This window comes from Arvicanthis niloticus, chromosome 9 (assembly GCF_011762505.2).
Source record: "Arvicanthis niloticus isolate mArvNil1 chromosome 9, mArvNil1.pat.X, whole genome shotgun sequence".
Lineage (NCBI taxonomy): Eukaryota > Metazoa > Chordata > Mammalia > Rodentia > Muridae > Arvicanthis > Arvicanthis niloticus.
The window spans coordinates 23,740,392-23,754,158 of NC_047666.1; the positions used below are offsets into that span (position 1 = coordinate 23,740,392).

Here is a 13,767-nt window from a genome sequence, read left to right on the forward strand (position 1 = left end):
TGTGGTGTGTGGAGCCCTGGTGAACAAACGTGTCCCACCTGTCTCTCGTAGCCAGCCCCTGTGTGACATCCACCAAATACCTTCTGCCACCCACCTTGATCAGTACCTGTTCCGGCTACGCACCCGTCACCTGAGCCAGATCAGAGAAGCTGCCCTGGCCTTGAAGCTTGGCCGCAGTGGGCTCCCCACTGCCCTGGAGCAGGCCGAGGACTGGCTTCTGCATCTCCGTGCCCTGGCTGAGGAGGTAGGGAATCCTGTGGGGCCTTTCTTCAGCCTTCCTGCCTCCTGGAATGCAGACCAAATGTTTACACTGTGGTACATTTCTGGGTCTGTTGCTAGGTGACCTTGGGGGCAGGTCCCTTAACCTTGTGAGCTCTAGTATGCCAATTTGCAGGGCACAATGGTAATCTTACTGGGTGTTACAGTGTCCAACTCAGAGTCTAACACACAATACTCAGTAGCTAGACTCTAGCCTATTGAAGGATGCTAGAATAAGGCTAGTCCCAGAGCCCAGAGTGTCTGGCTCTAGGTCTCATGTTGAAGCCCGTTTTCCCAGGGACCTGACTCCTTCTGGACCACTAGTTCCTGTCTGTAGGAAATATGGGAGGTGAGAAGGGATGGTACCTGGGCACGTACAAGGAGATGGTGTCTGGTACAGATGGTTGTAGAAGGGAGCTGGGAAAAGCTGCTTGGAGAGGAGTGATGAACCTTAGCGTTTCCCTGGGCAGGCTGGTAGCACATGACCAGTTCCCTGGGTATCTCCTCATAATGATTGGGACTGTCCCCAAGACTGCTAACTGTCAGCCTCTGGAACCTTGCTTCTGATCCTACCCTCTTCGCAGAATTTGTACCATGTAAGGGAGAGGGCAAGGGTAAATCCTCAACATCCTTTCAGCTCCTACCCCCAAGTCTGGGACCTCAGTCTCTCTGAAGAGCCCTGGGAAGGTGGTGAGGAGCCCCTGTTGGTGTGGCATCTACTCCTCTAAGCCTGCAGACCTTAGGGTCCTAGGGTCAGCAGAAGGAAGGAGGAGGAACATCTAGCAGACCACATCTTCCCTGCTCTGTGTAGGAGCGTCTTCTCAGAAATGCATGGGCATCTCAGAGACATTTGCGGGGACTCCTCTCTAAGCTGAGAGGCAAAGGCAGGGCCCCGAGTGGGCAGTGTGAGATGGGAGCTGAGTGAGTGAGGCAAGACCTTTGTGGCCTTTGAGTCAGAGATCAGGTATGACTCCATCCGTACATGACACCATCCCCACCTTGATCACTACCCTCTCTCCAGCCCCAGAACAGCCTGCCAGATATCATCATCTGGATGCTGCAGGGTGACAAGCGTGTGGCCTACCAACGGGTGCCTGCCCACGAAGTCCTCTTCTCCCGGCGGGGCCCTGGCTACTGTGGCAGGAACTGTGGGAAACTGCAGACCATCTTTCTGAAAGTGAGTATTCTCTCTGCTGGGGTCACCATAGGATTTTCTCAATGCAAGACCTTTTTTCAGCTTCCCCTGATTCGCCCCCCCCCCCCCATCCAGTCCTTCTCTGGAAGAAGATATTTTGAGTAAAATATCTTTCTTTTTCTTCAGTTCCCTTTAACTCTCCAGATCCCATGCAGTGAGTCTAGGAGGCTTGCTGGGGGGTGCTGGAATGTGGTGTTGGAATGAACTAAAAAAAACAAAGTATGGTGGTACATTCCTGTAATCCTGACACTTGGGAGGTAGAGGCAGGAGGACCAGGAGTTCAAGATCATCCTTGGCTACACAATGAGTTTGAGAACAGCCTGGGCATAAGGTGCAGTTAGAAGAAGAAGAAGAAGAAGAAGAAGAAGAAGAAGAAGAAGAAGAAGAAGAAGAAGAAGAAGAAGAAGAAGAAGAAGAAGAAGAAGGAAAGAAAGAAAGAAAGAAAGAAAGAAAGAAAGAAAGAAAGAAAGAAAGAAAGAAAAGAGGAGGAGGAGGGGGAGGAAGAGGAAGAGGAAGTAGAAGTAGGAGTAGAAGTAGAAGCAGCAGCAGCAGACTAAGGGCCCCCTGTGTGCGTGCTTGTGTATGTTTATGTGTATATTCCAGACTTTATTGCTTACTGGGGCTGGTCTCTTTCAAGAATCCTTCCTGGCTTCTAAGATGGCCTCCAGACCTTCCGCAGTTACTATTGATGAAGGGAAAGTGTGTGGTGCTTGTGCAGGGTCTCCCATCCTTTTCTCTGGGCAAAAATTAGAATACAGAGCTCAGGTGGCTTTGGTCATGGCTGTGGCCAGATGATCAGCACACAGTGTGAACCTCATGTGTATACAGATATTCTTAGTGGCCAGGAAGCCAGCTGTTTGCTTCTAGTTGCTCCGAATGTCTCAGCCTTTAATGCCTCCTCAGCCTTGCCTCCATCCCAGCCCGTTCTCAGCCTTGCCTCCATCCCAGCCCATTCTCCAAAGCCTCTCTTGCAGCTGACCCTTTTGGTCCTCATACTTCTGAGCTTCCAGGAGGTCACCATTGACCATGTCTCAGCTGTGACTCCTCTGAGCAGAGCCATTGGCTGGCTGCTGGCCTATCTGATTTTTTTTTTTTTTTTGGGCCAACTATTCTTCTTTCACCTTGGGCTAGGAAGGGAGGGCTGGTTTCAACTGCACACTCTTCATGAATGAATTGTCAGTGCTGGTTGGAGTTCTATCTGGCCTTGGGTAGCTCACCACAGCTCTCTGAGTAGCCTACTCTCTTCCCATCTATTAAACAAGAACGAGGCTGTCCATCTTGTTCAGTTGAGGACTGAATTAGACGATGCTGGTAGTACTTGGTGAGCCAGGTGATCAATGGCTGCTTGTTTTTCTCTCTCTCTCTGCTCTCCACTTCTTTTGGGGCTATCCCTTGCTTTACAGACGGCGGACTGGGAGATCCATTCCAGGCTAGTGTGCTGGATAGGTTTATGTCAATGTGACACAAACTAAAGTCATCTGAGAGGAGTGAACCTTAGTTGTAAAAATGCCTCCATAAGATCGGGTTGTAGGCAAGCCTATAGTGCATTTTCTTAATTACTGGTTGATGGGGAGGGCCCAACCCATTGTGGGTGGTGCCACCCCTGAGCTGGTGGTCCTGGGTGTGAAAAGAAAGCAGACTGAGTAAGCCATGAGGAACAAACCAGTAAGTAGCACTCCTCCATGGCTTCTGTATCAGCTTCTGCCTTCAGGTTCCTGCCCTGTTCGAGTTCCTGACTTCCTTCAGTGATGAACAGCAATATGGAAGTGCAATCCAAATAAACCCTTTCCTCTCCAAGTTGCTTTTGGTCATGGTGTTTCAGCACAGCAACAATAACCCTAACTAAGACAGTCAGGGCTGAGATAATTGGTACACTGAGAGATTGGCCTTTCAGAGGGGAAGGGGGTGCGCGCGCGCTCGAGCTCGTTAAGTAGGACCCATGACCTCATGACCTTTCTACCTGCTCCCAGACCATCTGAGGGACATTTTTTGTTTGATCCTAACCTCAAGTTCTGTCTGCCCTATTGCTCTCTTGGGCTGCCCCTTTCCTTGTGTATGTGGCGTGTGGAAAGGGAGACAGTGTGGGAATGGGCTGGTGGACTCTGGAGCTTCTACCTCCATTCTGACCTCTTGGCCCCGAAGCCTCCAGGAGAATTTGAGCTGAAAATGTTCCCTAATTCCAAGTGAAGGGGGAAAAAAAGGATATAGAATTGTTTCTCGAAGTCTTCCCCACGGAGTTCATGAGCCTGCCAGTAGCTCCTGAGCAAGCGCTACAAAAATGTTGGCAGCGGGCAGAGACCAAGCAAACACTGGTGTTCCTTAACTTAAACCCAAGCTGGAAAAAGTGAGCACCAGCAGAGGAGAGGAGCCCCAAACTAGACATTTCTTTATTTGCTGTTGCTATTTTGGGTTGGGCAGGCTGGCCCCGTCTGGGGGAGGCTGGTGGTGGGGAGCTCGAGCCGGAGGAGGAAAGGGGGGGGTAGGAATTCCTGCCATGTCCCAAGGGCTGGTGGGTTGGAGGGAAAAGGGACAGCTAGCCGCCCTGAGGGAGGAGACGGCTGAAGTGAAGACCACAGGGAGTTCCGGGATAAGAAATGTCTCCACACTTCTCCAAGCAACAACGGAGAGGAGGTGGACATGAGGAACGGGAGAGGGTCGGCCAACAATGGTCTGTACCACTTCCCAAGCCTTCTCTCAACATAGGCTCTACCTCCAGGGGTTCAGGCTTCCCCACCATCTTGAGAACCCTCACCCTAGCTTCTCAGCCTCTTCTGAACCCACCCAGACTCCCCTCTGCTCTCTCATTCAGTGAGGTATCTCTCACCACACTGTCCCTGCTAGGGGACAGGCTGTCATTTTAAGAGGGAGGAACTCTGCTCCCCAAGGCTGAATCTGACCTTTGGTTTCAGTCAAACGGTGAAGTAATCGTAGGGAACGTATATGTGTTTTTAAATGCTGGGTTGTTGTGGTTGTTCCACTTGGCAGAACTTCTGAAGCCTTCGGGATAAAAACCAGCTGAACATCGAAGAGTGGTTAACATGCTGATAAGCACTTGAAATTGTGGGGACATTGGATGCAATGCCCGCGTCTCGCCAGAGCATGAAGTACTGAAACTGAAACGAAGTGGCTCTCATTGCTCCTTTCCTGGAGCTCTGCTGTTTCTAGGATGGTGCTGTCCAGCACAGCAGCCTCGTAGAGCTATTTAAATTAGTTAACAGTCAATAATGAAAACCCCGTTTCCCTGGTTACATGAGCCACTTTTCGGATGGCTTGTGGGTACCCTACTGGACCTTGCAGAGTTGAACCTTTTCCACTGTAATAGAAAATCCCCTCAAATGACAGATGTAAGAAGGTGGTGGGGGAGGGGATATTAGAGACCTTAGTGTAGACATGACCCCATCTGTAGAGAACTCCTATGTGGCTGCTATTGTCTTCTTTGATAAACAGGACTCTTGGGGGAAAAAACTTCTATGACATTTGGTATAGTCCCCCAAGCCAGTGCACCTGTCTGGGTGTTGGTATGCCCAGACCTGAGAGGTTGTGCGTGTTTGTGTTTCTTTGATCCCAGTATCCTCAGGAAGGCGTGCCTGGGGCCCGAATGCCCGTGCAGATCCGGATCAAGCTCTGGTTCGGGCTCTCTGTGGATGAGAAGGAATTCAATCAGTTTGCTGAGGGGAAGCTCTCTGTCTTTGCAGAAACGGTGAGTGTCTGCCAGCTTACTGGCCCTTGGGTTCTGAAGATATGTGACCCCTCATCTCTCCTCCTTCTTGGTCTACAGTATGAGAATCAGACAAAGCTGGCGCTGGTCGGGAACTGGGGCACAACAGGCCTCACCTACCCCAAGTTTTCTGACGTCACAGGCAAGATCAAACTACCAAAGGATAGCTTCCGTCCCTCAGCTGGCTGGGCCTGGGCAGGAGACTGGTTCGTGTGTCCAGAGAAGACGTGAGTGGTAGTCCCAGGGAGTGAGTGGAGGACTAGGCCAGGATATCCAGCCATTGCTCTCTCTTTTGCCCAGTCCTTCTTCCCAAGTCTTGAGCCCTGTGAATCCTCTGCTTGCTCTGCTTGCTCACAGGGACTATGGTTTGGATCCTCTGGGGCTGGGGCTTAGCAAACTTAGCTAAAACACTCAGAAATAAAGTGCTTTGTGTCTAACGATGGCTTAGGTGGCAAATCACTTGTCACACAAATGTGAGGACTTGTGGGGCTCAGATCCTTGGAACCCATGATAAAGCCCAGTGTGGTGCCTGTCTATATGTCTCTTATGGGGAGATGGGAGCAGGGACAGGAGATTCCCCTGAAGCCTTGGGCCAACTGGCCTGGCATACTCAGCAGTAAACAACCAAGAGACCTTGCCAGATGGATGATGAGGACTGACACCCAAGATTGTTCTCGGACCTCCATATGCACACCATAGTATGTGTGCATAGCCTTTCCCCCACAAACCTGCACCTGCTGTGTGCATGCATGCATATTCATACATATACACAGAGTCCTTTTATTAAGCGTACCTTGAAGTTGGCACCCAGTCGTGTGCCTTGTCTTCCACGATACAATAACGTCCTGTCATTGCACATACATGGTGCTTCCTGTTCCAGCTCACTTGCCCCCTGAGTAGCCCCACTATGCAGTCCTTCTGCCTCAGTCACTCTGTCCTCTCTTTTATAGTTGAGTGACATCCAGGAACTTTTTCTTAAGTTTGAAGTATAACACAGAATCAAGCATTAAATCTTTGATGTATAGCTTGATGACATTTTCTTAGTGCTACCCATTGGGTTTTGGTGCCTCCTGTTGGTCCCTTTTTTCTTCTTGTATCTCAGGTGGCACATTCTTTGGCCTGTGACCATCTTTTCCTGTTCTGGGCCTCCCTTTCACTCTCTATTCCAGTTTCTCTGCTACCCCTCCATCTGTGTCAAAGGGAGGTTGACAGTGCAGGTGAGCTGAGGTATGATGGCATCCTGGAGGCAGAAGATAGTGGGGTGACCCTGTTACTCCTCACCCCCCTCCCCCAATAGCCTGCTCCATGATGCTGACGCGGGTCATCTGAGCTTTGTGGAGGAGGTGTTTGAGAACCAGACCCGGCTACCAGGAGGCCAATGGATTTACATGAGTGATAACTACACAGATGTGGTAAGGGGGTGCTGCAGGTGGGCAGTGCATGCTTTTTCTGAGGTCCTGGCTACTGGGTCCCACAAAGAGCCTGTGACTCAGAAAGCTGAGTGTTTTCTCTCCTGCCCCTACTTGCTGAGATGACTGTTCTGTGCTCCAGAGGAATGGTGATTTTGAGTCACCTGAGTGCCCAGTCTATCTCCTCACACTTTTGTATTGTGTCTCTAGAATGGGGAGAAGGTGCTTCCTAAGGATGATATTGAATGCCCGCTGGGCTGGAAGTGGGAAGATGAAGAATGGTCCACAGACCTCAATCGGGCTGTTGATGAACAAGGTGGGAACATATACGGCCTGGGGTCCCACCCCAGCCAGCTCCTACTATGCCAGTGAGACAGCTGAAGGCCCCAGGCAGTTGCCTGGCTCTTAGCGGGCTAATTCACCCAGAAAACTTCCTGTCAATTAATCCCAGAGTTTTTAGCTGCTCAGGGTCTGAGGGTGCTCTACAAAGAGAGATAGCTTAGGATAGATGGAGATTCACTGACAGTGACTAACTGGTTTTACCCCACCTCCTAGGCTGGGAGTACAGCATCACCATACCCCCAGACCGAAAGCCAAAACACTGGGTTCCTGTTGAGAAGATGTATTACACTCATAGGCGTCGACGCTGGGTCCGGCTGCGCAGGAGGGACCTCAGTCAGATGGAGGCACTGAAGAGGGTGAGCCAACAGGAGGTGGATGGGAGTGGGGCTTCCGGATGGAGGAGGCCAGTGGACATAGGGTAGACGTGTATGCATTAACAATCATGTGAGTGTGCTTGTAGCACGCACTATAGGTCTGCATCAGTTATAGTTATATAGGCATGTTGCTGTGATGACACATGATGGCCAAGGTGACTTATAGAAAAGGAGTTCGTTTGGGCTTACAGTTCCAGGGAGTTAGCGTCCTATCATATGTGAGGGGCAATAGCAGCACTGAGTAGGCACAGCAGCTGGAAGGAAGCCCAGAGCTCACACCTTGGAACGTAAGCAGGAAGCAGAGAGGGAACGGGAAGTGGCGCAAACAGTGCCATAAGTTGAGGACCAAGTATCAAAATTCCTTGGGGACATTTTCATTCAAAACACCACAAGATCCAGTGACTTCACTGGCAGGTCACACCCAGATCATAGCGTACATACATTTTTCACACTGAAAATATGGGTCACACTCTGCACACAGACCACACCCCCACAATACAGACCACACTCAAAACCTGTAGTTCATACCAGGCTCCACAGGTCACACCTGGTACTCACAGATGCCCACAAACATATAGAGTAGATATGAGTACCATGGAGTTTACCGGCGGCATTCACTTACAGTCCTAGGACGATCAAGGATGTCAAAGGAAGTGCTTTGTTTTTGGCTTCCTAGAGGTAGACTCCATAATATGGAGGAGATGCTCTGGCAGGCAAGGCTGTGGCCTGGCGGGGGGCCTTGAACCTCACAGATACCACACCTGGAGGCAGGGCATGGGGTCTACACCCTCTGAGCTGTCTGCCATTGGCTACTGTCTGACAGGATGTCCCGTGACACACACATCTTCACAGGAAGGTGGTTTACTAGTGGTGGGCTGTGTCCTGAGCCCACACTTCTGGCCGCTGGTGATAGGCCACGTTGTAATGTGTTGGCTTGTGAAGGACCAAGTGAAAGCCATCAGTGATTATCTGGAACATGCCATGGAACACAAGACAGGCCCACGGTACTTCCTTGTGAGCACACGAGACCACATAGGCTTGTCCCAGAGTCTGGGGATGCCTATGCTTACCCCATCCTCAGCACTGGCCTTCCTTGGAGCCTCTTGGCATCCACTCTCCATTCCTAAGAACGCATTTGGGTTTTGGTAGCAGAACCAGGCCTGTTCTACTCTAAGTCAGTCTTTAGGGGAACCGGCTTTCTTCTTCCATTGAGCACAGGCTCTGGAGAGGGATGTCTGGGGTCTGAGGAGTGGTAAGCATTTTAGACTAGCTGCTGTGGACCAAGTTGACAGCTCTTTCTCTCCATGGAGGGCATCCAATTGTTAGAGGTGTAGGCTTTGCCTAGGGGCTTGGCCCAGACTGAGTTGATACAGCAGTGCTACGTCACTCTCTCACAGAGCCCAGGGCCAGGCGTTTCCAGGCTTCCTGTGGGACAGGATCCCTTTAGAGGAGAGGCAGGCGCCCCTCACAGTTAGCCTAGGTCCACATCCTGGTGAGAAGCAGTCTGAGCTTGGGAAGCAGGCTCGACATTTTGCCTCTCAACTGTAGACCCATTTATATGTTTAGAAGCTGAGATGTGGAGGATAAAAAGGAAACAGGAAGGAAAGCATGGATTTGGGCAGTCCACCCCTAGTTCAAATAAACAGCCCCGAGGAAGCCAGTACCTTTCCCATCTTCGGTTACTGCGGGGCCTAGGAGCCTCCTTTCCCTCCTGGGTTTTCTACTCAAAGCCACCTTCCTCCAGGTGGCTCTTCCAGGCTTACCTCTTGGAATCCTGCCCTGTCTCTCCCTCTCAGCTGCCTCTTCTCTCCTGCAGCACAGGCAGGCAGAGGCTGAGGGCGAGGGCTGGGAATATGCCTCTCTCTTTGGCTGGAAGTTCCACCTGGAGTACCGGAAGACAGATGCCTTCCGCCGCCGCCGCTGGCGCCGCCGCATGGAGCCACTGGAGAAGACGGGACCAGCAGCTGTGTTTGCCCTGGAGGGGGCCCTGGTACATTGGGTTGTATCTGGCTGGGCCTGGGTGGGTTACAGCATGCCTCTTCAAGGCTGATGCGGGACAGGCTTGGAGCCCCCAGGGTCATGGCTTTTAGATGGAACATTGGCCAGTCATCCTGGCTTTGGTCCCTGTGGGGTGGCATGTGGAAGAGAGTGAACAGCCTTCTGGGTGTCTTTCTAAAATAAGACTGCTTCTGTCTTGACACTGGAAGACCCACTGCTTCTCTGAGTATGAAGGTGAGAGCAGAGAGGGAGGAGGCCTGGGCCTTTGAGTGGCTCACCAGATAGCAAAGCCAAGGGCCTTGGAATTTCCTGCAGAGATGGGCTGGGATAGATGGGATAAGACTGGGAGTGACCAGAAAGGTCTGGTGACCCTGGCATATCCTGGGCTGGACATAGTTCTCTCCAGGCAGAGACTTTAGGAGAGACATGTACCTGTGAAAGGGAAATCTTGGATGGCTGCCTGTCCCCTGTGGCATTTCCATAGTTAGTAATACTGAGGTTGGCTCAGGTTACTCAAGATCTGGGTGATGAGTCCCAGGAAGAGATGATGGCATATGGCCTGCTCTCTGCTCTCTGTTCTGCTGGACTAGAGACTCTTGGAGACAGGATAAAAGGCCTGAGTGAAACCAACACTTCTGATGTGCAGCTGGCATTATGCATGCATTCTTTGTGGCTGCTCTGCGGGGTGTGAACCTGAGAAGCAGGCCCTATTGTTAGTCTTTATACACAAGGCTGTCTGCATCAGTATATATGTGCATATCAGTGGGTCAGGGCAGCTATAAGGCCTGTGAGAGTTTAGCAGGATGAGTCCAGGATGTGATGAGTGGAAGCCGAGAAGGAGGTGGACACAGTGGTGACCCCCAAAAGCTGGCCAGAGAGGCCCTTGATCTCAATAGTGCAGGAGAGGAGACTCTGTGGAGGTCAGGTGACAGCTAGCCTGTCACAGGCTCATAGAGAGAACCTTTTAGTCCTAGACAAAGCCTAGGAGAGAAGCAGAATCATCAGAGGGCGCTGGGCCACTAAACAGCTGTCAGTCAGGACAGAAACAGATGAGATAGATCTGTGGTTTTCATGAAGCAGGGCTGTGGATGGCTTTCTTTGTCCTGTGGTAACCTGGTTTGGGCACTTGGCAGGGTCTTGGGATGGTCTTGTGGCTGAGGCTGGAAGTGGAGGAGGAAGAGCTTGAGGAAGGCCAGACAAGCACTGAATGGAGTAGATCCATTCCAATTAGGCCCGGGGATGAGTCTCGTGGATACTACAGAGATTCTGTTCTTACAGGCTGATGAGCAAGGGGGCTTTGGGTTTTGGGCCTCACTTATCTAGAAAGTGCTGAAGAGAAACCAGGTAGCAGGAAATTAAGGTTTTCAGGGATGGCTTTCTTCTTGGTAGTAACAATGATGCCAGTGGCAGAAGACATGCCACATCCTGACAGCCACAGCTAGGCAAAGTCATGGAGAGCCCAGAATGGCTCAACTCTGGAAAGAAAATGGCCTTAGCTGTTTGGGAGCCTGTGCCAGGCCATGTGCCTGAGATGGCAGGTGGGAGGTTCTGGGTGACCACACTTGGGCTCTGTGATTGGCAGCATCACTAGGTTTGATAGAGGACGTTCTAAAAAGGAAAAGAAACTGGAAATAGTGGTAAGCAGACACTTCCGGAGGGCAGGTCCAGGACTCTATGGGCACCAGGGAGCTGGGGCAATGTTGAGCATAGGTGAGGTCTGGCTGGAGCAGGGAATGGGGACCATGAATAAGGTAGCTATGGGAAGTCATTGAAGAGATAGTATCCTGTCAGAAGATCCAGGGATGAGGCAACCTCACGAAGAAAGAGCCCAAGGACCAAGGTGGTATTTGGAATGGCAGAGGGACACACAGGGGTGTCAGAGGCTCAGTGATGTTAGATGGGAAGGAAGCCGAGAGTGCTGGGACACAGGGTAAGCCCAGCGTTGCTATGGATTCACTGTTGGTTCTGGCAAGTCTGACATTCGGTGTAGCTGTGTGAGGAGAGTAGATCTAATGGCTGCCAGACTGCCCAACAGGCCAGCGGGGCAGGGAAGCAGAGGAGCTGGGTCTGAGTATCAGCTGGGGGGTGGGAGGACACATGACTAGAGGTGCCCAGAGACACATGAATGAAGGCAGGCACCGCGGCAGGGTGGGACTCGTAGAAGAATGTCAAGCGAGACTTGGAGACTTGGGCCCAAGATTCTTGAAGTAATCACTGAAGGAGTAGGACAGGGTGGTCATGAGATTTCCCAGAAGCAGAGACATTGACTAGTCTGCTGTTTATGGGGGAGTATGTCGTGGGAGAATCACTGAAGTCACATGTCAAACTGACTGCCACAGAATCTGAGGGAGAGAGTCTGATTGCTCTGGTGCATCACAGAGTTCTACGGTGTCCTTAGGAGTGTCTGGACAGAGCCATCGTCCTTTGTGGTAGTAACTGCCTGGATCACTTAGTAACTGAGCACGTGGAATCCCTTCAGCCCCCCATACTCACAAGGCATGAGGACTCGGACTCATGATCACACCCCCACATGCCCCCATGCCACACTCCCTTTCTAAAGTTCCCTTCACATGCTTCTAGTCTGATCAAAGGGTGGGTCAGGCCTCCATCTCAGAGCTTCCTGGCCTTGCCCTGGAGCATTCTGGTGTCTTGGCTCAGGGACCAGAACTCATTCTCGTGCTGCATTCTGGGACAGACTGCCTGCTTTTCTGTTACCAGGACACCACTGCTGGTCCCTGGTGTCTGCTGATGCTTGCCCTGAACTAGGTGTAAGTGTGATAGGGTGACAGGCTTCAGGGGTGTTCTGGATCCTGCTGCTTCTGCCTCCCGTGCCTCTGGGACTCTGTTATGTCACTCATGGAAGAGATTCTATCTGCAGCACTGGGAGATTAGCAGTGACTGTGCAGGCTAATGAACATAGAAGTCAACTAAGGACTGGTTACAATGCCGGCTCTGATGCAGTGTCTGGGTGGGGTACCAAGGACCTCTACATCTAACAAGGTTCTAGGGGATGCTACTGCTGCTGCCGCCGCTGCCGCCAGCTCCAGGGCTATCTTTGAGTAACAAGGACAGAAGATAGCATGCATTGGCCTCCACTTGGATGCTTTTCTGAGAGACACTGGGTATATGTCTAGGGTCATGGATAGTGGGGCAAGATGAGATGGCTTGTTCTGCTGCCCTTTGGTGGATCCGATGCTAGTGGCTTGGTCCACGGGGAGCGCCTGTGTGATTTAGGTCTAGAAGAGGGATACTTATGTGTGACAGTGAATAATCCTGCTGCCTTCTGTATCTTAGCTGTTGTATAGGTATCCCAGCATGACTGTGCTGAGGGGGAGGGTGCTTGGAGGAGATCACAGAGATCTTGAAAGAGCCAGGGAAGGACTGTGGGTGGGGTTAAGGGAACCTCCTGGGAATCTGATGGGTTTGAATATCTGGGCCCCAGCACCAGGCCTGGTTATGCCTTGCGTTCTACTACCCCTCCCCTGGCCTGTGCATCCTTGGCAGGGCCGGGCCTGGTCTGCCAGCTCCCTCTGGAAATCATCTCTTTGGAAGGCAGGCCCTGTCTGCTCGTTAGCACCAGCAGCAGGGGCCAAGCCTGGCTCCCTCCTCAGAGCGGGAGGCCCTGGCTCAGTCTGCTAAGCGTCTGCTGTCTCCATCCCGCGCATTATTTTATTTTCGTATTATTCTTTTTCCAGCTAATATCCTGGCATTCCCAAAGACACCGGGTTTCATAATCTTCCTGGCGTTCCCAGGGAGCTGGGAATCAGAGTACAAAGCCGCTATTATAGCGCGTTCCTTCAGCCTCCTCCTTACCCCACACCCCTTGCTGCCGCCACAACCACCACCGCCCGGCTCCCACCCAGTCACCCCCCTCCTGACGCCACCAGCCTCTCTGAGAACTCTGGTGACGGCTGCTGAGGATGAGCTCACGGAATCTGTCCTGTCGCCCTTGCCCCAGGCCTGCCCTCCAGGCACAAGGATTTTTCCAAGCCCTGCCTCTGCGCTTGGCCTTGCAAGAGGGGCAAAGCTTCCTGAGCTTCAGAGGCAGCCTGGGAGGGAGGGAGGGAGGGAGGGAGGGAGGAGACAGGCCTGAAGCTGGCGGCCTTGGTGCCTTCTAGAACTGAGAAAGACTTCCATGTTCAAAGGTGCATGTGAGCCTTGGCGCTGCGGAAGCCTTGGGATGCATATTCTCTCTCTCTCTCTCTCTCTCTCTCTCTCTCTCTCTCTCTCTCTCTCTCTCTCTCTCTCTCTCTCTCTTCCTGCCATTTAGCAGATCTGATGCTTGCATATGTGTCTGTATGGTGGTTAAATTCTAGTGTCAGGTCCCTAGCATTGTTTGCTCCCCTAGAACATCCAAGTCCCTAAGAAAGAGCGACTGTATCTTTATAACCATGTATCACAGACCATTGCAGATAGGTTTACATGTTGCCTTGTATGCTGACATTAGCCCATTTTACAGTTGGGGACAATTAT

At 51.7% G+C, this 13,767-nt stretch overlaps 1 protein-coding gene across 16 annotated transcripts in view; it reads left to right on the forward strand.

Moving 5' to 3' along the window:
- Positions 1 to 13,767, forward strand: part of Dysf (dysferlin) — a 201,572-nt gene that overhangs the window by 98,048 nt on the left and 89,757 nt on the right. For all 16 annotated transcript variants that reach the window (XM_034511381.2, XM_076939996.1, XM_034511380.2 and 13 more), the window contains 8 exons: positions 52 to 244; positions 1,280 to 1,435; positions 5,022 to 5,153; positions 5,232 to 5,398; positions 6,469 to 6,583; positions 6,791 to 6,896; positions 7,136 to 7,278; positions 9,113 to 9,286. In XM_034511381.2, the coding sequence (XP_034367272.1) occupies positions 52 to 244; positions 1,280 to 1,435; positions 5,022 to 5,153; positions 5,232 to 5,398; positions 6,469 to 6,583; positions 6,791 to 6,896; positions 7,136 to 7,278; positions 9,113 to 9,286 (1,186 nt within the window). The remainder of the gene's footprint in view (positions 1 to 51; positions 245 to 1,279; positions 1,436 to 5,021; positions 5,154 to 5,231; positions 5,399 to 6,468; positions 6,584 to 6,790; positions 6,897 to 7,135; positions 7,279 to 9,112; positions 9,287 to 13,767) is intronic.